The sequence below is a fragment of the Halichoerus grypus genome, chromosome 11, assembly GCF_964656455.1.
Source record: "Halichoerus grypus chromosome 11, mHalGry1.hap1.1, whole genome shotgun sequence".
Classification (NCBI taxonomy): domain Eukaryota; kingdom Metazoa; phylum Chordata; class Mammalia; order Carnivora; family Phocidae; genus Halichoerus; species Halichoerus grypus.
The window spans coordinates 104,165,357-104,188,975 of NC_135722.1; the positions used below are offsets into that span (position 1 = coordinate 104,165,357).

Sequence of the window (23,619 nt, forward strand, 5' to 3'; positions counted from 1 at the left end):
AATTACTTATTTAAAAAGCATTTCAGAGGTGCCTGGGTGGCTCAGTCGGTTAAGCATCTGACTCTTGATTTCAGCTCAGGTCATGGTCTCAGGGTTATGGGATTGAGCCCCACATCGGGCTCCATGCTGAGTACGATGCCTGCTGAAGATTCTCTCCCTCTCTCTCTGCCCCTCCCGCCCCACCATGCACCCTCTCTCTCAAAAATAAATAAAAATTAAAAAAATAAAAAGCATTTCATGTTATGGTATGGGACTTATGAGACCATTTCTTTTTCTGGAATTATAACTACTGGTGTCCTTAACAGTTTCTAAATCCTATTTTCTAGAATTCAGTCACCTATTATGACTGAGTTTGGTAGACAGAAAATGTGTTCAGTCCTAAAGGTTGAATAAGACAGCACCCTAGGCTTTTTGGTAGTTATTCAAGTCCTTTTCATGTACCTAGTAGTTTTAAAACATATTCTTCTCAAAAACTGAAATGTCTGTCAAAGAAAGTTCTGACATCTTTTTATAACATATTAACTAATTCTTGACTTAATCACCGATTTTGTGAAAAACTGCTAGTGTTTGATAGAAGTTACTGCTGCTAAGCACAAGAAAGTATGTTTTGCATTCTCCAAGGGAAAGTACTTCTTAGCACCGTGAGGGAGAAATTTCTGGAACATATGAAATTATGAGATAGCTTTTATGTTCTATTAAGCTTGGTTGCTTTATCTCTTATAATGAGAGAATACTCTTGGAGCTTTGTGATAGCCCTCCCAACTAATGACCAAGGCCATTTTATTAGCACTTCCTTGGGTTTAGATACATTTTTGTGTGTTTCCAATTTTATCTGGTATCTTTTTAACAATTTTTTTTGTTTTTTGCAAAAGTTGAATGTGCTTTTGGACAAGTTAGAGGGTGACTCTGCAGAATCATCAATTACAAAAAATTTGGTGTTAACCAGATTGGAATCCTTTCTTCATGAATGCCCACCAGAATTGCTCTTGACAGGGTCACTGGTGAATGCCATAATGGTAGGTCCAATGGTTAAATCATCTTCCTTGACATTGGCATTGGACACTCCAGTCTCTCCCTTCTTCCTTGGGCTTCTTGGTTCTGTTTACTGACAGCCAGTTCATTCTACTTTGCTAGTTTCTCCTTCTTTACAAACTTCTAAATGTTAGTGGGCCTCAGGGCTCAGTAATTGAGCCAATCCTCTATATTAACTCCCTAGATGGCCTGATCGCTTTCGTAGCTTTAAAATCTCCATTTTGACATCTAATAGGTATTTCAAACTTAACATACCCAAAACCAAATTCCTTATCCCCACCCCTCCTCCAGTTGCTTACACCGGAAATCAGTCTATCATCTAATCCTATTAAGGTCTACCTTTGAAATATATCCAACCACTTCCACAGCTGCCAACCTCCAGGATTTCTCTTCTAAGTTACTACTTTTCAGAAAGCCTCTAATGAGTTTTTACTTAAGGAAATTTAGCCAACTCATAACTATTAATTCTTTTAAATTTTCTTTAAGCAAGTACTACATGCTTCCACTTTTGTCTTCCTCCATCCTGTTCACCATATAGGTCATGTCATTTCTGTTCAAACCATCCCCTCTTCCTGACTCACTCCAATGAAAGGTGAAATTCTTTCATGGCCTCTGGCTGCTTCACTGGCTTATATCCCTAGTATCTTGAATACTAGGCAGTCATTAATATGTGAGTAAGTAAATTATTTATAAATATGGAATAGGATTTGGGACTTAAAAAATAAAGGTTAAACTTCATCAAACAGTTTAATTATTTCAATGTAGAAAAACAACACATTGGATTAAAATATTCCTTTAATATTGAACTTTCTATTTAGCATCCACTAAAAAAATTATTTTCTCTTTTATTTCCCAAATTGACTTAATTTGAAATAAAATTATCAAGACCAAGAAGGTGCTCAAAAATTTAAAACCTCCTGAGAGTTTTTTCTTTAAGAGACTTCAACTCATTGCTGCAATTTTCTTTAAAAAAAAAAAAAGGCTTAAAGTAAGTATCTATTGTGTGTTTTTTTCTTTCTGTAATATATTATGTAGGTATTTTGGTAAAATAGTAAAGTTTCCTATCAAAGGCAACTCTTCTCTGTTAGTTCCAAACCAACTAATTGATTCACCTCACTTATGTATCAACCTGAATATTAACATTTTGGCCTAAGTGAGCTGGAGGTAGCAGATAACTTAAGTCCCTGACTTTAGGATACTACCTTGAGGACTTTCTAGTTCACAGGTATATAATATGATATTTCTTAATTTTCTAACTAGAAGTTATCCAACGATATTTTTTAACTTTAGCAGATCCAGAAACTGTAGTTAGAACTACCTTTAATCAGGTATGATTCTTTTGTTCCTTTCAGTGTACCATTATTATTACCTGAACCAAACTAGTTGAAGTACTGGAGTGCCCAGCCAGCATGTTGGTAACTTGGTTCATTGTTGAGTCAGTAAACAAGCTAACATAGAACCATATCACACTGTAATCACTACACATAGAAATTTCCTTGAGTAGCTTAAATATGGTCAGCATTCTCATCTGATTCAAGAATTTGACCCAAACTGATTTTAGTTGATAAATAAGATATACAGTATTGTTAGTCAACAGGCCATATAAGTGACTAAATTTAAAGGTTTCTCCGGTCTTTAGTTGGAATCTCTGTTCCTGCTGATTATTTCATAATCAAATAGGATTGTTCTCAGAGAGTTGCTATTTTCACTGCAGTCTTCAGTGTTCTGAAGCCCAGGTTTTTGTCTACTTGGGCTTCCATCATTGTGTATCATTTGTATGCAAACTGGGTTGTTTTGTTGTTGTTTTAAGCTCTCAGAGGCAATGCTCCTGTGATCTTGTTCTCTCCTTTCTTATAATGTCTTGTCACGTGCCTTGTACTAAGTGAATTCCTGATAGCTGTTGTTGAGCAACTTCTGTGTCAACTTCCTGTGGCTGTAAAGCAGTTATGTAGCTTAGTCCCTTTTTTGGAAGTAGTATCTCTTTGTGTGTGATCGTGCGCTGGTAGTGTAACTCTTTATCACTGTCCTTCCAGGTCCTTCACTCTCTCCTTTCTTATTCTTGTTCTGTCTTTGCTTTTGTAATGTTTATGTTTTCCTGGCTCTTTAAATATTAGCATTGTTGGCATAAGATTGTTGGTCTCGTTATATCACTTATGCTGCCTGTTCTGATCAGAATTTTGATAATTTAAAAGTTCTCCCTTTTGTATTTCTTGCTTTTAAGGCCTTGCTCACACTGTTTATCCAGCCATTCTTCTGTGTACTCTACAAACGCTTATCCTAACTTCGTTCATTTTGATTTTGATTATCAACATCATCACTAGGCTCTGAGGTTCTACAAGACAAAGTCAGAGTTCAGACCGTATAATATGAGCTACAGGATGCAGCAGGGAAGTGAATTTGAGGTGGACATGATGCACAAATTGCATGCAGCCACATCACGTTATCATCTATGTACAGTTTTCTTCAGTAATTTGAATGTAATTTTTTCTGGATGATGACTGTTGAAATGTAAATAGGCTTTCCCATGTTTTATCCTGTCAGACCGCTAATCGCTTTAGACTAGATTTTCTGGAAATGTGCTTTTAATGTTACCTGTTTGAGGTGAATATCTAATGGACAAATTCTTATTGCTGAATAAGATAAAATTTTGATGTTGATAGTAGGTTTTGTGGCTTCCTTTCAGTAGTCCAGTCTTTTTGTTCTAAATTGCTTCTGGACTAATTCTCTTAAGAATCACAAAGGTTACCTTTTACACAGGCAATATGGAGAGGTCCAATGTGAGATATCATCAACCAGTTAGGTTAAAACAGATGTTAGAACTTGAAAGCTAGGTTAATAAATTGGGATGACTCTTTAGACAGTGTACATGCCCTGATCATTGACAATGTGTGTCAGAAGATTGATGAGATAGAAGTAAGAAGTGAGTAGTATAGATTAAAGAAGGGAGAGCAAGGAAGTAGAGAGTCCAGTTAGGAGTTCATTACAAACTATAGGAGAGGTTGTGAGTGTCTAGACTCAGGAGATTTTATTTTTTATTTTTTATTTGAATACCCTTAAAAGATAAAATGTGATTGTATGTGGAGACCAAAGAGAGAAGAGTCAAAATATGGGCCCTCACACTGCTGATGGGAATGTATAATCGTATAGCCACTGTGGAAAAGAGTTTGGCACTTTCTCATTAACTTAAACATAGAATTACTGTATGATCCAGAAATTGCACTCCTGAGTATATACTAAAAAAAAAAAAAAAAAAAAAAAGACCCCAAAACAGATGTTCAGATAAAATATGTACGTGAACTTTTAAAGCAGCACCATTCACAATAGTCATAAGGTAGAAAAACCCAAATGACCATCAACTAATGAATGGATCAACAAATGTGGTCCATCCATACAATGGAATATTATTTGGCAATGAAAAGGAATGAAGTACCGACAGATACTACAGTACGGATGAACCTGGAAAACATGATGCCAGGTGAAAGAAACCAGACACAAAAGGCCACATATTATGGAATCTGAAATATCTGGACTAGGCAAATCCATAGAGACAGGAAGAAGTTTGTCACTGCCAGGGACTGGGTAGAATGGGGAACAGGTAGTACCTGCTTAATAGGTACAGGTATTCCTTTGGGGATGATGAGAATATTGGGAACTAGATAGTGGTGATGGTTGCACAACACTGTGAATATACTAAATGCCACTGAATAAAACATTTTAGAATGCTTCAAGTGACAAATTTTATCTTGTGTATATTTTATCATGATTTAAAAAAAAAAAACTAAAAATTAAGCTAGTTGAAAAGACAGTAACACTAAGGCTTGAATCACAGACTTAAATGCTTTCAGGTCCCTGGGAGGTGCAGTAAACAGAAAAAAGTGGCAAGAGAGGGAAATGTGGTGAACTGGATATTCAAAACCAAATGTTTTTGAAACCTCTGGGTGGGCCAGATAAAATTATTGTGGACTGTGGTTTTCAACCTCCGCTACAAATGGAACTGAGCAAAAATGATGGGTGATGTCAAGACCGTGGCTGACGGTAGAACCAGACTCAGAGTTTCACAAGAGTAGAGGATAAATCTAAGTGGCCTACCCCATATCTTCACCATTTAGCCCGATGCCTCGCCGACACATAGAGATGCTTAGCAGATATGTGTTAGATGAAAAATAAAAATAAGTAAATAAAGTCTGGGTGCTGAGATTATATTCTTTTCTTAGTTCTATCTCTTATCTCACCCCCATAACTAATCAATTTGCAAATTTGCACAGTTTGTATTTTTAATATCTCTTTGATATGTTTTTTTTCCTATATCTTCTGTCCTTTTCTCGCTGCCAACTCAGGTTCATGACATTCCTTTTTTTTTTTTTTTTTTTTTTAAAGATTTTATTTATTTATCTGACAGAGAGACAGCGAGAGAGGGAACACAAGCAGGAGGAGTGGGAGAGGGAGAAGCAGGCTTCCCGCTGAGCAGGGAGCCCGATGCAGGGCTCGATCCCAGGACCCTGGGATCATGACCTGAGCCGAAGTCAGACGCTTAACGACTGAGCCACCCAGGCGCCCCAGGTTCATGACATTTCTTGCCTAAGATTATTGCAGTAAATTCCTAAAGGTCTCTTTTCCGCTAAGCTTGCCCTCATCCGTTTTCTTCAACAAATTACAAAACACCCTGTCTTGCTTAAAATCTTTTGTGCTTTCACATAAAGTCTAAATGTGATCCGTAATATGGCCCCTTCCTCATGTGCCACTCCTCCTCTCAGGCCTTCGTCACTCTGGTCTTTCTGAACTTCCCACAGTTACTGCCCCAAACCAGGCATGTTTGCTGTGCTCTTCTTCCTACTTAGACTGCCCTTCAGCCTTCAGTGGTCAGCCTATCTTTAAGACTTTGGTTCCTCCAAGAAACTTTTCTAACCAATCCGGTCTCAGATAGGGACTCCTATTGTTGTCCCCTCTGTACCCCCAGTCCTCTGAAGTTCTCTTACTGCACATACCTCACTAGTTTGTCATTGTGTTACTTGTCTAATACAGCTGTCACGTGACTAACCCCCTGCCACCAGGGACCACAACTATCTCCAGCACCTGGTGCATGGCAGGCATGCACCAAAGGCTACCCTATCACTGTACAAAGAATCAATTTATTATGCAGTAGTCATAGACTCAATACATGTTGAAGGAGAATATTTCAGAGGTACAAGGCAGGATCTAAGTGCTAGATATCACCTAAGAGATACCAATCAAGAGTTCAATTGAAAGAAAATTTTTATGGAAGAGATGACATTTGGAATGAGCGGTGACCATGTGCTAGACTTTGAGGTTATCAAGATCCTACCTAGTACTTGCCATCATAATTACTAATTAATTATCACTTACAAATATAGACATTTTCAAAAAGTATTCTGATTTTTAGTTTCTCTTCTTCTGTGATTTAAGATGAAACAACACCACCTCTAAAACTGTACCTAAAAGTAAACTCACTTTTACAATGAGCCTTAGTAATAAATATTAAGACGTATTACTGTGGCCAAGTTTTGTGAAAGCTATTATCTAGTTTTAGTAAAACATTACTAAGATTCTAAAATTCCTTTTTGCCTTTTAGAAATGACTTCACAAACCTATTTGAAAATAGAATGTTAATATATAAGAAACCGGCAGCAGGTTAATTCTTAGACTCAGCTTGTATTTGTTAGATCATCTTAGAGCTCTGTTAATTATAACTTGTAAATCCTAATCAGGCTATATTAAGAGGCTAAATAGAAGGTTACAATCTTGCCCTCCTCCCCATTTCCATACTCTAAAAGACTAAAATAAACACATCTACATTGCACTCAGAATAAAAATAAACACTTCAGAGTCACATAATTGAGAAATACATTTTTAAGTAGGAAACACTGATTAAGATTGTAATTTTAAAAACACAAAGGTTATGTGTGCTTTTGTTTCCTTCTAGGACAGATTTTTTTCATTTTAAATTATGTGAGTACTGAGATGTTTATCTTTACTCCAGACTACTGCATGAATGTTGGTTGTATTTTTTTTAACCAATGCTTAGCTTGCTAAAGTCGTGAGGTATCTCTTGCCATACTTATATGTGGATCTTCAACATGACAGACTGCCAACACGTATATTGATAAATCCACAATGAAAAAGAAAAATATTTTAACTTCATTTTGGATTCTCCCCCATACCACCATCTACTTATTTGAAAGTGTTGTGAGGTGGAAAGTGAGTTATTATGTATGAAAATCCTTTGGAGTTGCTTTAAAATGCAAAACATTTTTTTTTTAAACAATAACCTAATTAAATTTTGGCCTACACTAACCCCAAACAAACAAACAAACAAAATTCTAATTCCCTAATTGTTTCAGATTAGTCTTTATTTACGAGCATTTAAATGATTTAGAACTATTGTTTAAACCAGGAGTCATCAAACTATGGCCCAGACAAGCAGCCTGTTTTTGCAAATAAAGTTTGATTGGCTCACAGCCACACGTGTTCATTTAGGTAGCTGAGTCGTTGACAGCGGAGGCCATATGGCCCACAAAGCCTAAACTATTTATGGTTGCAAACTTTGAGTAATAGTTTAAGGATCCCTAATTTAAACTATACTGCTATCTGATGGTTTATTTTTTTTTAATTATTTATTTGAGAGAGAGAGAGAGAGAGCATAAGCCGGGGGAGGGGCAGGCAGAGGGAGAGGGAGAAGCAGGCTCCCACCGAGCAGGGAGCCCAACATGGGGCTCGACCCAGGACCCTGAGATCATGACCTGAGCCAAAGGCAGACACTTAAGTGACTGAGCCACCCAGGCGCCCCTATCTGATGGTTTATAATTATAATTAAAAAGCAGTTACTTATTGAACCTAAAACCAAAATGCAAAAGATGACCTTTCTCCTTGAAAAGCTATGTAAAATGCTATCTGTGTTAACCATTCCTTCATCTATTCATTGCTTGCTAGCCTTGTCCTTGCTCAATTTTCATAACAGCAAGTGAAATTTTGTTCTTTTTTCCTATAAATTTGAAAATTACTACATAATAAAAGATGCCATTATGCCTCCTCCCACTCCCCATCCCAAAAGAATTTGAAATAGAAATGATTTTTCTCTATGATGGGCCTTTTCTCATTGCCTAATTCCAATCTGCAGGATTAAACAGAGAAACTCCCTTTCCCTTTTCTTTCAAAGGACTCTGATTGGTTTACTGTCTTTGTTCCTCATTTATACATCTCTTTAAATTACACATAGTATGTGCTTAATTAGTATGTAGTGAGCATAATGGCTTTCACTTCCTCAGAGAGTTAACTGTAGCCTCAAAACTACAGGAAATGATGGAACAGCTCTCAGAAGTTCACCTTAGCTGAAGTAGAAATACATGCTACTAATACTTCGAATACGGAGTTGTAGACTCTTAGAATGTTAGAGCCGGAAGGTGTTACAGAGTTTTGGACAGCAGTGGTTCTCAAACTTCAGCGTGCATTAGAATTATCTGAAGAGCTTGTTAAAATACATAATGCTGAGCCAGGCCTCCCGAGTTTCTGATTCCTTAAGTCTGTGGTGGTCCTGAGAATTTGCATTTGTAAGAAGTTACCAGTCGATGCTGATGCTGCTTGTTGGGGACCACACTTTAAGGATAATTGTAACAGAGAACAGATGGCTGACCACTCAGATACTATCTCAGAGAGCCCTCAGTTGTGTAGTATACCCAAGGGAGAACAGACCCTGTGACCCATACTGTTCCAACCCAAGAAACATGGATAACTGAGAATCTCCGCTTATTGTGGCTATCACCTGAACCAGACACTTGGGATGACAGGACATGGCCTCTTATACCCTGTACTTTGATGGAGACTCTGACAAATTCTTGTTCTTTGAACTCCATTAGACTAATAAACATTTTTCAGTTCTTATTGCTATTTTTGTTATTATGTCTCTTGGTTTTTATTTTATTTCAACTCTGACTTGTTTCCCTGAGGTGACTCTCAAGTATGCTTATCTCTGTATTTATAAACTGTAGGTTAGGGTTGCTTGCTAACCATATCCATTATCTATTTCCTTCTCATCAGTAATATTAATTCCACCTTGTGAGTACATGTTTTTATACTTAGTCTGGTATACAGATTATAAAAACTGTTTCAAGATCTTCCAGTCCAGCTGCCTTTACAGATGCGGAAACTGAGGCAGCCAAATGAATCACCGTGTCACACTGCTTGGCAAAAAAGCTTGGATGAACCCACTTCTTCCCCCACTCCCATTAAGTCCTAAACTAGTTAGCTCAGTTACCTTGGGTGGATGAGGGATGAGTCAATATGAATGAAATGCTTGTCCTTTTGAAAGGCTACATGGAATTTTTTTAAGTACATGTTTTGAAACCATACTTACTTGTAAATCTCTTTCACTTAGTAGCTGTGTATTTTAACTGCTCTGAACATCAGCTTCCAAATCTGCAAAATGAGGGGTAATAACACCCACCTTCAGGGCTAATTGTTTCTCTCCTTTTCCTGCCTTTCCTTTTAAAGTGACCTTGTAGTGCTAAGCTGCTAAAAAATAACCAGAACCAGACTTCAATTCTTCCTTTCTCATTCCTTAATTCCTCAAGCTCCAGGCCATTCACGTTCTGCAGAACCTCACCAATCTCCTGGAACTATTTTCTTGAAGGTCTTAATGACCAACTGATTTTTTTCCCAGACATCTTTTCAGGCTTCAACTTGTTACCCCTCTACCAATTTCAGCAGCCTCCACCTTGCTCACAGATCCTCCTTTCCTCACCACTTCAAATCACATCTTTTCTCAGGGAGGTGTTTTCTGCCTTTTTCTCATATTCTGTGCTCCTTCCCTATGCAGTTTCAGCCATTCCCATAGCATATATGTACCTGTCTTTGTATGATCACCAGATCTACATCTCATTCTGACATCTCTTCTAAGTGCTAGCTGCCTGGCTGGTTTCTCCATACCACCTAGTCCACTGATAATTTCAAACAAAGTATATTTGAAACTGAGGTCATCTCTTCTTCCCCTGCCACAATAGCCTTTTTCTCTTGTGTTCATCTTTATTAATTGCTAAAATGTATATGGAAATACAAAAGACTTAGACTATCCAAAGCAGCCTCAAACAAGAAAAAGTTGGTAGATATATACTACCTGATTTCATGATTTACTGTAAAGGTAAAATTAGAAGACAATGTGTATCTAGCATAAGAATTAACAAACAGATCAGTGGAATAGAAGAGAAAGCCCAGAAATAGACCCATGCTTAATACTTATGTAATTTTAACAAAGGTGCCAAAGCAATCCATTGAGGAAGAGAAAGTCTTCCGTGCACATGGTGCTGAGTAATATGGTATCCATATAGAAAGGCAAAATGAACCCTAGCCCCTGCCTTATGCCATAAGCTGCAGTTAATTTGAGAGAGATCATATACCTATATGTAAAAACTAAAATTATACAGATTTTAGTGAAAAACATTAGAGAATATTTCTTTGACTTGGAGGTGGGTGAAGATTTCTTCGGTCAACAGAAATGATAAATTAGCCTCCATCAAAATTTAAAAACTTCATCAAAAACACAAGAAAGTATACAGGCAGCAAAGAAAAACTATTTGTAAAACATATCTGACAAAGGACGCGAGTATCCAAGATATATAAAAAAATTCCTATAACTCAGTAATAAAAAGATATATAACCCAGTTTTTCTACATTGGCAAAAGATTTTAAGATGATTCAGAAATGAAAATATACAAACAACCAAAAAGAACATGAGCGTTCAACGTCATTAGTCATCAGAGAAGTGCAAACTAAAATTGTAATGAGACGTTACTGTGTACCCACTGGAATGGCCAAAATTTAAAGGACTGACAACATCAAGTGTTGGTAAGGTTGTCGAGTGTCTGGCACTCCCCCGCAATATTGTTGGGAATAAAAATTGATAACAACCACTTTGGAAAACTAACTGGCAGTTTTTTCTAAAATTAAACATCTACCTACTCTGTGACCCAACAGTTCCATTCTTAGATTTTATTCAAGAGAAATTAAAACATGGGTCACAAAAAGACCAGTACAGTGTTTAATAGCAGTTTTATTCGTAATAGCTAAAAACTGGAAAGAGCCCAGCCCATCAATAGGAGAATGAATAAACAAACTTTGATAGATTTATGCAGTGGAATAGTATTCAGCAGCATAAAGGAATGGATTACTGATAAAAGCTGACTAAAAAATAGCTTCCACAAAGAAGTGCATATGGCGGCTCAGTTTATGTGAAATCTTAGAACAGGCAAAACTAGTCTTCAGTGGAGAAAAAGAAGAGTGGTTGCCTTGAGGGTGACAGGGTGGGGATTGACTATTGTAAGGAATTTGAGGGATTTAGGGACTGAACAAAGAAAAAGATATCATTGGGCAGGGTTGCAGGAGAAAGGAAGTCCCTTATGGCATGAGACTGTCTTGAGGCTTGTGGTCAAAGGACCACCATCCAGAAGGGGAGAAGGGCAAGGGAACTCCTGAGGTGAGGAAGATTGGACAGGGGGTCCCTGGAGCTTACACATCTCGGGGAGCTAGTTCAGTAGCACAGCAGGGAAGAGAACTCTGATGGGCAGCAGTGACTTGGAGTCTTATCATCACTGCTCTGTCTTATCAAGGCTAGCAGAGATCGGGTGTGGTTATGTGACACATGCAAAGCAGTCAAGCTACAAATGGGGGTGATTTTTAAAATAATTGGGCGGGTAAAAATGTAAGTTTGGTGTCAGTATACTTTTGAGCTGATGGTCTCAGCCTGCAGTGAAGAAATAAACAACCCAGAGGCCAGTACATAGAAGCCGTCTTCAGCTAAAATATCCAACTGAGAAGGGACAAGAGGGAATACCTTGGTGTGATGATGATCTTCCTAACTTGATAAAGTTTTAAACCGTGCGGGTGAATACATTTGTGAAAACTCAGTGAATATATACCTAAGATCTCTGCATTTCATTGTACACTCATTTCTTTAAATCATAAGTAAATATTGAACTTTAGTTAATGATGTTCATGCCGAAGTATTTAAGGAGAAATGTACTGCTGTATACAGTTTACACTGAAATGCTAAAAATGGAATGGATTATTGAATAGATAGATAGAAGGATAGATAGTTGGATATATATATAATAAAGTGAATACAGTAAAATTTTCATGGTAAAATCAAGGTTGGGGTATAAATGGGTTTATTATAAAACTTACAATTTTGCATCACATTTGAAAAATTTCATAATGAGATGTAAAAGACCACTGTGTAGAGAAAGACTGAGGGACCAATTAGGAAACTATGCCATTGCATTAAAAAGACAGAGAGCTGTATATTTCTTGACCAACCAGAAGCTATAATTTTATAGAGCTCGATCCTATATTTGATCATTTGACTAAAGATCTGTGGTGTTTGATCTGTTCCAGGGAAAGTCCTGCTGCCAGTGTGGACACATGTACATTTCTCTCCTCATTTGTGTGTTCCAGTAGGACTCTGCTAATTGATGGCCGGGTAGAGCTCAAACGAGGTCTGCAGAGGCAGGAGCGGCATCTTTTCCTGTTCAACGATCTGTTTGTTGTGGCCAAAATCAAGTAAGTATACTGTAAACCTCTCCCAGTTATCATTATAAAATTGCATTCCCACTAACAAAGATAACCTTTCTAGTCAGTGCGTACTGTAAAGAATGTCAGGCCTCTCTTACCATAACTAATATCTGAAGTGAGCTTTATAGTTTTATTTTTGCAAAAAGAAAGTTTCAATTGTTTATTCATTCAGTGAGTGTTCATTTAGGTCCCACTCTGTGCCCTGTTCTGAATACGTATAGGGGATACAGTACAGAATGTGATGGGTATGGTCCCTGCTTTTTTGGCACTTTTATCCTAACGTGTGGGAGAAATTACAGATTGTGATTAGTGCTATGAAGAAAATTGAGTACAGGGTGAAGTAAAATACGGGATATATGTTAAGTAGGTATAGTCAGGAAAAAGAAAATCATTGAAGGCTGAAAAGCAACCAGCCATTCAGATATTAGGAGGATGAGCATTCTAGGCAGAGGGAAGAGCAGACCCAAAGGTGGTGGGAAAAGCTTGGCCCTTTGAAGGAGCCAAAGGAAAGCCTCTATAACGGGAGCATAAGGAGCCAGGAGGACAATATGAATTGAGGTTGGAGAAATAGACAAGGATCAGGTTATCAGGACCTTGTCAGCTGTATTATCTATTCCCATGTAACAAATTACCCCAAAACCACAGTTTATAACTACAGACATCTCATACTCAGGAACACTCATCTCAGACTGAGGAATCTCAGACTGAGGAGTGGTTTTGCTGGTGGTTCTGGCTCACAGGTCCTCGTGAGGTTGCAGTCAAGCTGTTGACCTCCCCGCTCACTTGTGTGGACGCTGGCAGGCCTCAGTTCCTCCCTGGCTGCTGGCCAGACCCTGTAGTTCCTCTCCATGGGGGTGTCTCCACAGGGCTGCTCATGACATGGTATTGCTTCCTCCGAAGTGGAAGATCCAGGAGTGTGAGATAGATGTAGGCAAGCGAGAGAACACCCCAAATAGAAGCCACAGTCCTTCATAACCTAATTTTGGAGGTGGCATACTGTCATTTCTGACATATGCTATTGGCCACACAGACCAGCCTTAGTGCAGCATGGAAGACAGCTGTGCGAGGGGTGCGAGTATCAGGAAGCGAGGACCGTTGGGGGCCATCTCGGAGGCCGGGTGCAACAACGGCTGCGATAAGGAGTTGGGATTTTATTCAAAGGGATTGTAATATAATTTAATAACAGTATTAATATGATTTTAGTAACAGTAGAGACCTCACATTTATTTAGATCTTATTGTATGTTAGGTATTTTTCTGGAGACTTTAACCTGCATAACCGTTCTATCAGGCAGATATTATTTGTCTCTTTTTACAGAAGAAATTGATACTCAGAGAAGTTAAATTACTTTACCGAGATCCCAAAGGTAGTAATTAGTAGCCCACATTTGAGCATAGGTCCATCTTACTTCAGAGTCTGCTGTCTCTGTTACTCCTTTTCTTATGGATTTCATAGAAAATTCTTCCATAGAAAGTTTTTGTTTGCTTTTATAGCATTATAGTCTTTCTTATGCGATGAGTAAAGGATCTAACTAAATACTTAACTAGTAAGAAACTGTATAGAATGCTTAGTGAACCATTGATACATTTTTTAAAAGTTAAAGGCAAAGATAAAAATAAGAAAATGATTTCAGAATGTGTTAGGTTTTTTCCTTAGGAAAAAAAAAATGTCTTTTTTTTCCATTATGGTAAGAACACTTAACATGAGGTTTACCCTCTTAACAAATCTTTAAGTGTACAATCCAGTAGTGTTAACTAACATACATACAACACCGTGCCTATTAGTTAACATCTCTAGAATGTATTCATCTGGCATAACTGAAACTTAATGCTCGTTTATTAGCAATTCCTCATTTTCTCCCTCCCGTAGCCCTTGGCAACCAACATTCCACTCTGATTTTATAAGTTTGACTATTTTAGATACCTCATATAAGTGGAATCACGCCGTGTTTGTCCTTCTGTGACTGGTGTATTTCGTTAGCATAACGTCCTCCAGGTTAATCCGGGTTATTGCATATTGAAGGATTTTCATCTTTTCTAAGGCTGAATAATACTCTGTTGTATGTATAGACCACATTTTTTTTATCCATTCATTCATCAGTGGACATTTAGGTTGTTTCCACACCTTGGCTATTGTAAATAGCGCCGCACTGAACTTGAGTGTTAGTATCTCTTCAAGATCCTGATTTCAGTTCTTTGATAAATACCCAGAAGTGGGATTTCTGGATCATATAATATTTCTGTTTTTAATTTTTTGAGAAACCTCCATATTGTTTTCCATAGTGGCTGCCCCATTTTACATTCCCCAACAGTGTACAAGGGCTCCAATTTCTCCATGTCCTTACCAATATTTGTTGTCTTTTTGGCTTTTTTTTGTTTGTTTGCTTTGTTTTTGGGGTTCTTTTTTTTTTTTTTTAATAGCCATTCTGACAGTGTGACGTGATATCTCAAGTCTTAACAAAACTAGTAAGATTGAAATCTTACCACGTATCTTTTCCAACCACAATGGAATGCAGCTCAAAATCAGGCAAAGCTTAAAACATGTTTTGAATATAAGTAATGCCTACAATGTAGTTTTGGAAGTAGATTTAATGTTATAAAGAATATAGAGAAAGAAAATTCTTTCCCTCCAAGCCTTTGTACTAAGTCCATTTAAAGCTATATGCTGTTGATAGAGGAACAAATCATTTTTTAATGTAGATTAGTTGCCATTTCTTTACTTAAAATGTACTGGATGGGTTCTGTATGCTTGGTATTATGATAAGAGACTCACAAAGATCTTATTACATTTTCCTAACAATCCTCCAAGACAAGAGTTGTTTTAGATAATGAATACTGAGACTCGGGGGTTTGTCCAAGGGTATATAATAGGAAATGGCTGAGCTGGGGTTTTAATCTAGGCCTCATTCCCAGTGGCTGGCCCTTGGTGCTGTTCCCCCATTGTACCCATTATGTGCCTAGTTTTGTGCTCAGCCTGCAGGTAGATAAGCAAACAACAAAAACTTATTTTAATAATCCATTTCCTGGACTTTAGGACCTTAGAGACTATTTACTTGTAATATGTATTCAGTTCTTATGTAGGAAAATATTTTCTTCACCTTTTTTAGATGCTTTTTCCTTAACAATTATGATAATATTTAGAGTAGAAAACTTTTGTTTTCTTACCTGTCATTTATTGTTCTGGTTTTTGCTAACGTCTAAGTGGTTTTATGTAACCCATATAGTGTTTTGCTGGAAAACCTTTTATATAGTTTCTTTACCACTAGAAAATTGCTGTTTTAAAAATATGTCAAATCTAGGCCTATCATTTACCTGTAGAGCTGACTTTATTTTGACTGTCCCTTTCTCACATAAGGTGAACACCATTTTTTTCACATACTGCTTTTTTTTTTTTAAGATTTTATTTATTTTTCAACAGAGATAGAGACACAGCGAGAGAGGGAACACAAGCAGGGGGAGTGGGAGAGGGAGAACAGGCTTCCCGCTGAGCAGGGAGCCTGATGTGGGACTCGATCCCAGGACCCTGGGATCATGACCTGAGCCAAAGGCAGACGCTTAACGACTGAGCCACCCAGGCGCCCTCACATACTGCTTTTGAAAGAACTCTGTGTCTACTTAAATGTATGACAAAATCTATTAACAGTGATTTAATTCTGTATTTAAGAGAGTCGGTTCATGAAAGATTATTTTAAGAACTTTCTACATTTATTGTGGATATTAAAAAGTGTGAGTGATCTAAGTTAATTTGGGGAGTAGGTGGGCATAAGCCCAAGACTCTTGAGATAAAGAGGACATATAGATTTGAGAAAGTAATTATTATTGAATACTGCCACCTTGCAAAAATGTTGCCAAGAATTTATCATTATATGGTCATTCTAATAGATAACATTTGATACATTCACAGATGCTTCTTAATAAGAACTTTATGTTTTTCCTGAAATAAACAGCAACCAAGAAGAACTAGTCCCCTGTAATACTAAACCTATGTCTTCCCTGTCACTTCTCACCCTTTGATGGACGATTGGGTTGTACCCTTGATCATTAATTTGTTGAAATGATATGAGTGCTTAATCATGTACTTGGTGAACAAATTCACTACGTTAAGTTCGATATTACTTCAGCTCATCTTCAGGCTCCCTTTAGAAACTGCTTTCAGTCCATACGTTGATGGTATAGAAATAAATTCCAGTGAGATAACTAATTACCAGCTGCCCCATATTTACTTAGTGAAACCAAGTGGATTTTAGTGAGTGAACTAGCACAAAGGGTTTTTAATTTTTTCCTTTTATTGGCCAAAGTATTTTATTCACTTTGTGCTGAATGTTAACAGTGTTTACCTAAAATTCTGTTGAGTTTATTGTCCTTCTTTTCCATACGTCATAGAATAAGTATTAAAACTGAAAGGGACCTTTGTGACCACTTTTGATATTCATTAGAAAGCTAAATAAAAAGATACTTTTCCAATAGAATTATGGCTTTTCATCTTTTAAGATAATGTTTGAAAACGTGAAAGTATGTAGAAAGAAGTCACTATTCCATCCATAACTGTAGAGCAGCCATGTGGAATTTACTGAGAGGAAGTGACTGTAGTGACCTCACACCTTCTCAAGCCTCCACTTTTCTCAGATTGTTATTTCCTGAGCAAGCAGGGAAATAATGATGAGATCTACTTATGTCAGTAAGATGAAGAGAAAAAAAAGTTGTGGTTATTTATTCATTATCAGTAGAATTACCATCAGACACCATGTCCTCTACTCCAAACATACTTAGTAAAACATCTCCATCTTCGAATGGAGGGAAATCTCCCTAGAATCCTGTGTATTTCAACAGTTCACTGGGATTCCTTCCAGTATAAAGATTGGAACACAGGAAAATAGGGAAATAGATCTCTCATCTTAACAAATCTGTAGTAAGGGACTACACTGTGGAAATAAAGAATTACTTTTGGGGTTGTTATTTTGTTTTTTTCAGCCAGTTCACATTAGATTCATACTTTTAAATTTCAATTAGAATAGTCTAATACTATTGGAAATTGAGTGTGAAAAATATGAAGAGACACTATGACACCAGGACTAAATGTAAAATTTTATTTAATACTGGTTTTAAGTACTTTGAAGCTACTCCATTTATCTTTGTGGACATAAGTGTTTATGAGATTCCTCTCCACCTCCATAGTAAACAGTCTTATCACAAAGCCTTGTAGGTACAGAGGGAGAAAAAAGTAAGACTGGGGGCGCCTGGCTGGCTCAGTCAGAAGAGCATCCAACTCTTGATCTCCAGGGTCAGGAGTTCGAGCCCCACGTTGGGTGTAGAGATTACTCAAATAAATAAAACTTAAAAAAAAAAAAAGGCTGAAAATAGAAAAGCTGAAGGGAACTTCATGGTAAGATACTTCCATCCAGATGCTTTATAAGACCAACAATATCCAGGGCTTTTTATAGATACATAGTAGTTAAGAGCATTAAATAAGTTCAGAAGTCAACACTGTTCAAGTTCAGATTCTAGCTGTTCTAGTTAAGCTATTTGACTTCTGGCAAGTTACTTAGCTAAATCTCTCCATGGCTCCATTTCTTTATCTATAAAGTGAGGATTAAACTAAATAATGTGTGTAAAGTGTTTACCACAATGACTGACTGGCACATGAGAAGTTCTCAGTAAATATTAACCAATAGAATGGAAGTGATTGTTTACACTTTTAGATTAACTTCTTGTAGCAGGAGGTGGATAATCTTGACACTTTATTGATCTAGGGAAAGAATCATTGCAATGATTTTTTTCCAAGGCAGTAAATGTGATACGTTCCCACCTGGTATCTGAAGTCTCTGATATAGAGAGAGACCTGCATTAGGAAACACAAACTGTGTAAAAAGAGAAAGGGGAACATACCTTTCTTTCCAAACGATTTGTAGTTTCAGTTTTATATTACCTAAATAGGCACTATCAAAAAATAAGATTTTTTAGCAAGAAAATAAAAAGAAATAAGATTTTATCTTCAATTGAGTCTGTTTCATTTTTTAAAAATCTAAAGATTCATAGCAACAGGATGAAAAATATTGAAATGAAACGTAGAAAGACATCATTATGCTACAAGGCTCTTTCCTATTACACTTACATTAAGTGTGCCCTACAGGAAGTATAAATGAAGCTTTGAATCCAGACTATCCTTCATGTGTAGTTCCTGCAAGATCCTTTTTCATTTTATAAATCCTAACTGAAGAGTTCTGCCTTTAAATATTCCATGAAGGAGTTTTAGGAATACTGCCATATGAAGTATCTTTGATTTCATGTTAGCTTTTTCCGTTTCCACAAATGGTTCTGAATGGTAGGAAGTATGCAAGTTTCTGTGAGCGTTCTCTTTATCTTTCCCAGTGCCTTCTAACTAACTCTCGGGTCCATGATGAGCATTAAATCTATGAATTTAGATCAAGAGATAATGGTGGTTTCAATGTCAGGTTCTAAGGGAGATTAGGTAGAAGTTGTCAAAAAGCAATTTCATTGCCAACTTAAAGTAGTAGATCACCTTCTGGGTCCTTGGAGATAAATATTAAGTATGTTAACTCCACTTAGATATAGTACTTCCTGCTTCTTCTTTTTTTTTTTTTTCCAGTTTAGGTTAGGGTCTGTTTTTAGGCTATAGTTTTTTAATTTTAGTCAGAATATATGCGAAAATGATATGAAAAAATTCTTAAGAAAGGAAATTTAAACTAAACTTTGCTTGTAAAGACTAGAAAATCTTGTAACCATTCAGTTGGAAATACATTGAAAATTCCCCTAATTAATTCCAAATAATATTTTTAAGTGCATCTGTCTCTCCTAAGGTGAAAATTTTATAAATATTTTCATAAATAATGTGTACTTTAATCTTTTGTTCAGCCACTCAAATTTTTTTGGAGTAGGCAAGTTATAAATAATAAATGAATTTTTTAGAATTGCAGTAAATTTAAAGTTAGATTTTTGATCCAAATGCAATGCTCAACATAGAAAAACAAAAGTAGGCAGTTTATGGCTATTTGCTGCCCATAAACACAGGCATGAGGACTAATACACGAAATGTTTCAAAGACCTTTTCGGGCCAAAGGTAACCGACTGGCTTACAGTTTCCTGTGGTAGGCACTGAAGTTACAAACAATGAATAAGACATTCTTTGCCCATGATTAGTGGAAACTGTCCTCTTATCACAAGTACAGAAGCTCTCATAAAATTTAAGAAACAAAATAACAAGAAGTCCTGTCTGGTTTTTATCTTTCTAGATATAACAACAACTTTAAGATAAAAAATAAAATAAAATTAAGTGACATGTGGACAGCAAGTTGTGTGGATGAAGTGGGAGAAGGCCACACCAATGCCGTGAAATCCTTTGTCTTAGGCTGGCCCACAGTGAACTTTGTGGCCACTTTCAGGTAAGAACCATAGCTTCTCCTGTATTGACATGTGAAATACAGTCAACTAGGTAATTTCTAGGATGGAAAGAAAAATGTTAATCAAATTTTGTTCTGATTTTTTTTTAAGGGAAATATTTTATTCTGATTGAGTTATTCTGAAGTCAGTAACTCATCTTTTGACCATACCCCCAATAAAGACACTTGTAGGCCTTATTTCTCCCCAAGAGCTTCTTACTAAAGTGTGTGGAGAGTAATGGTAAATATTGAGAACCTTGGAGTTGTTTATCTTGGTATGACCAGTAATTTTTAAAGGGGCTCTACTGAAGCACCTAGGGCCTGTGGAAAAGGAATGGAGTGGTCAGAGCTCTGGGGCCGCCGCTCTCCAGCCTCCCCTTCCTTCGTGTTCACGTACTGTTTTACATAGTGAGCTTTCGAATTGGTCTTTTCAACCCACTGTGATAGACTTTTACTGAAAAATTTTATGAAACAGTCCAATTAAGTTTGAATAACTGTTTTATACTCCCAAATTTTCTTTTTTTTTAAGATTTTTTTATTCACTTATTTGAGAGAGAGAGCAAGCTGCAGGAGGAGCAGAGAGAGAGAGAGGGGGAGAGAGAGACTCCCAAGCAGACTCCCTGTTGAGCATGGACCCCAGGGTAGGGCTCCATCCCAGGGCTCTGAGATCATGATCTGAGCCAAAATCAAGAGTCAGATGCTTAACCAACTGAGCTACCCGTCACCCCTATATTCCCAATTTTCTAAAGAGATAGTTTTTAATTATAGAAATAAAGTTAATACCATGAAATAATGGAGTGCCTGAACTGAACATCAGGTTCTGATTTGGCATAAAGATGTGACCATCAAAAGCAAATTTATGACTCAGGAAGTGAAAGTCAGTTTCCTAAGACTCACCCCTTGACTGGGGTAGGGTTGGAGAATATATAAATAATCTTTGTACTCTTGTCCTGAACATGCTAAATTGGCACTTCTCAGGTCAGGGTGAGCATATCAAAATTCACACTTGTGATTTTGAATAGCTGCACACTCAAGTCCAGAGTTTGTTTTACACTTAAAGAGTTGGAGTTCACATGCACACATTTTTCTTTTGGTTTCTTCTCTCCCCACTACCACCAGACACCTCAGGCATCATTCTAAAGCCAGATAACTAGAATTTTCCAAGCTGTTAATCTTTTAATAAAAACAGGCATGTCATTAAATTCTTTTATGCATTATTGGCCTACCATAAGATTTTAAGAACTTACTTGGAAGAAACATATGTTTGTATCATTCTCTGCATATGTTGTTTTCCATGACAGATTTCTCTAGATAGTATCATTTTCTGTTGCTTGATCTCCTTGGAGTTACAGGTGAAAGGAAGTAATACCTAGTAAGGGGCAAAACCACATGCTGTCTTTTTTTTTTTTTTTTTAAGAGGAAGAATGGCAGGAGGAGAAGTGTGGTGAGGGAAAGAGGGAATCCTCAAGTAGACTCCCTGCTGAGTGTAGAGCCTGATGCTGAGATAATGACGTGAGCTGAAATCAGGAGTCAGATGCTTAACTGACTGAGCCACCTGAGGCACCCCATACATGTTGTCTTTAATTAAGGAGTTTCCATGAAATTTGTCTTAAGAAGTGAAAATGTGGAAACAAGTTTTATACACAATGTATTCTTCAAAAAGTATAGTACTTTAACCAAATGATTAAGGTTAATTAACATCACTAATGATGCCATGTACCCCTCAATAGAAGGTGATGAGAAGAGTAGTTTACCTTTGTGTTATTCCTCCTCAAACCCAGAGCCCAGACAAACATGAGAGAAACTTCAAACAAGCACAAACTGAGGGATATTCTATAGGTTAAACTGACCAGCACTTCTCCAGATTATCATGGTTAAAAAAAAAAAAAGAAAAGAAAAACAAAACAGGGAAAGACATAGAAACTGCCCTAGACCAATCATTAAGGAGACATGATAACTGAATACAATGTGTTATCCTGGGTTGGGTCCTCTGACAGAAAAAGGACATTAACGGAAAAACTGGCAAAATCTGAAGAGTCAAGAATGCGGTTAATAGTCATGTACCAATATTGGTTTCTTAGTTTGACAAGTGTGCCATTGTAAGAGGATAACTTTAGGAAACTAAAAGGTGAAAGGTATCCAAGGACTCTGTACTATTAGCAACTTTCCTGAAAGCCTAAACTTATTTCAAAATTAAAAGATTATTTTAAGAAAAAAGTTGCTTTGAAGAGTTCTGGCCCTGGTATGGCAGAGTAAGGCCTTAACAGACTGACCACCCTACAGATAACAACTGTAAACTCTGAGCAAAATACAAACAACAACCACCTAAAGGATCTGCAAAGCGAACACAAGTTGGCGGGTTTTGGAGAGGAATTGAAGCTTGGAAGGAGGCACCAGCAGGGGGTGAGATTCCTACGTTTAAGGCATTGGCCCAAGGGCAGGCTATAGTCACGTCATGGTGCAGGGCAACTAAGCTGACAGAAACCCCCAATTTTCTGGCCAAACAACCAGACTACAGAGTCTGAGTCAGCCACAGCCACGGGAAAGTGGGGGAGGAAATCTCAAAAAGTAGCGTATCAGAGGAGGAAAACCCCAGATTTTGTATATGGATTCTACCTACGTGTCTGACTGATTGCTGACATGCATGGAGCAGACTCAAAGCAACCTGAAGTGAAGGCTAAAAGACCCGAACCAAGGTGCTGTTGAGTCTAATCAAGTTAGTTATCTGTTGTGATAAAAACATCAACACTGCAAATATAACAGTACTCAGTCTCCAAAACAAAATATTCATAATGTCCAGATACAATCTAAAATTTCTTCACATACAAAGAACCAGAAAAGATAATCAACAGAGGCCAATCCTGAAATGATCCATGTTGGAATTACCAGAAAAGAACTTTAAACCAACTTTTATAATTGTGCTCACTAGGTAAAAGGAAAAGCCAACTGAAATGAATGAAAAGATTTCTCAGCAGAGAAATACAAAATATAAAAAAGAACCAAATGAAAATTTTAGAACTGAAAACTGCAATATCTTAAATTTTATATATATATATATATATATATATATATCCTCTGTGTAGCCTTAGTTGCAGAATAGAAATGAAAGAGGAAAGAGTCAGTGAATTTGAAGATACATCAATACAAATTGTCCAATCTGAAGAATAGAGAATACAGACATTTTTTAAAATTTATGTACTTATCTATATATGAGAGGAAGAGAGAGAGACATAATCTTAAGCAGGTTCCACAGCCAGCCCAGAGCCCAAAGCAGGGCTTGATCTCACGACCCTGAGACCTGAGCCAAAATTAAGAGTCAGGTGCTTAACTGACTAAGCCACCCAGGTACCCCCAAAACAGACATTTTTTAATTCAAAATGCGTCAGAGACTTGTTAGAAAATACCAAAAGATACAATATACATGTAACTGGAACTCCAGAAGAGGAGAAAGAGGGAATAGGACAGAATATTTGAAGAAATAATAGTTTGGAAATCTCCCAAGCTTAGCAAAAGATACAAATGTACAGATTTCGTAAGCTCAGTGAACCCCAAACAGGAGTATGAAGAAAATTTCCCCTAGTCATGTTATGGACAAACTGCTATAAACCAAAGAT

The 23,619-nt window shown here is 37.1% G+C and overlaps 1 protein-coding gene across 15 annotated transcripts in view; it reads left to right on the forward strand.

Moving 5' to 3' along the window:
* Window positions 1–23,619, forward strand: part of ARHGAP20 (Rho GTPase activating protein 20) — a 133,998-nt gene that overhangs the window by 70,027 nt on the left and 40,352 nt on the right. For 7 of the 15 annotated variants that reach the window (XM_078059021.1, XM_078059015.1, XM_036106867.2 and 4 more), the window contains 2 exons: window positions 12,433–12,597; window positions 19,859–20,008. In XM_078059021.1, coding sequence (XP_077915147.1) covers window positions 12,433–12,597; window positions 19,859–20,008 — 315 coding nt within the window. The remainder of the gene's footprint in view (window positions 1–12,432; window positions 12,598–19,858; window positions 20,009–23,619) is intronic. The other 8 variants (XM_078059024.1, XM_078059022.1, XM_078059013.1 and 5 more) reach the window with 2 other exon arrangements.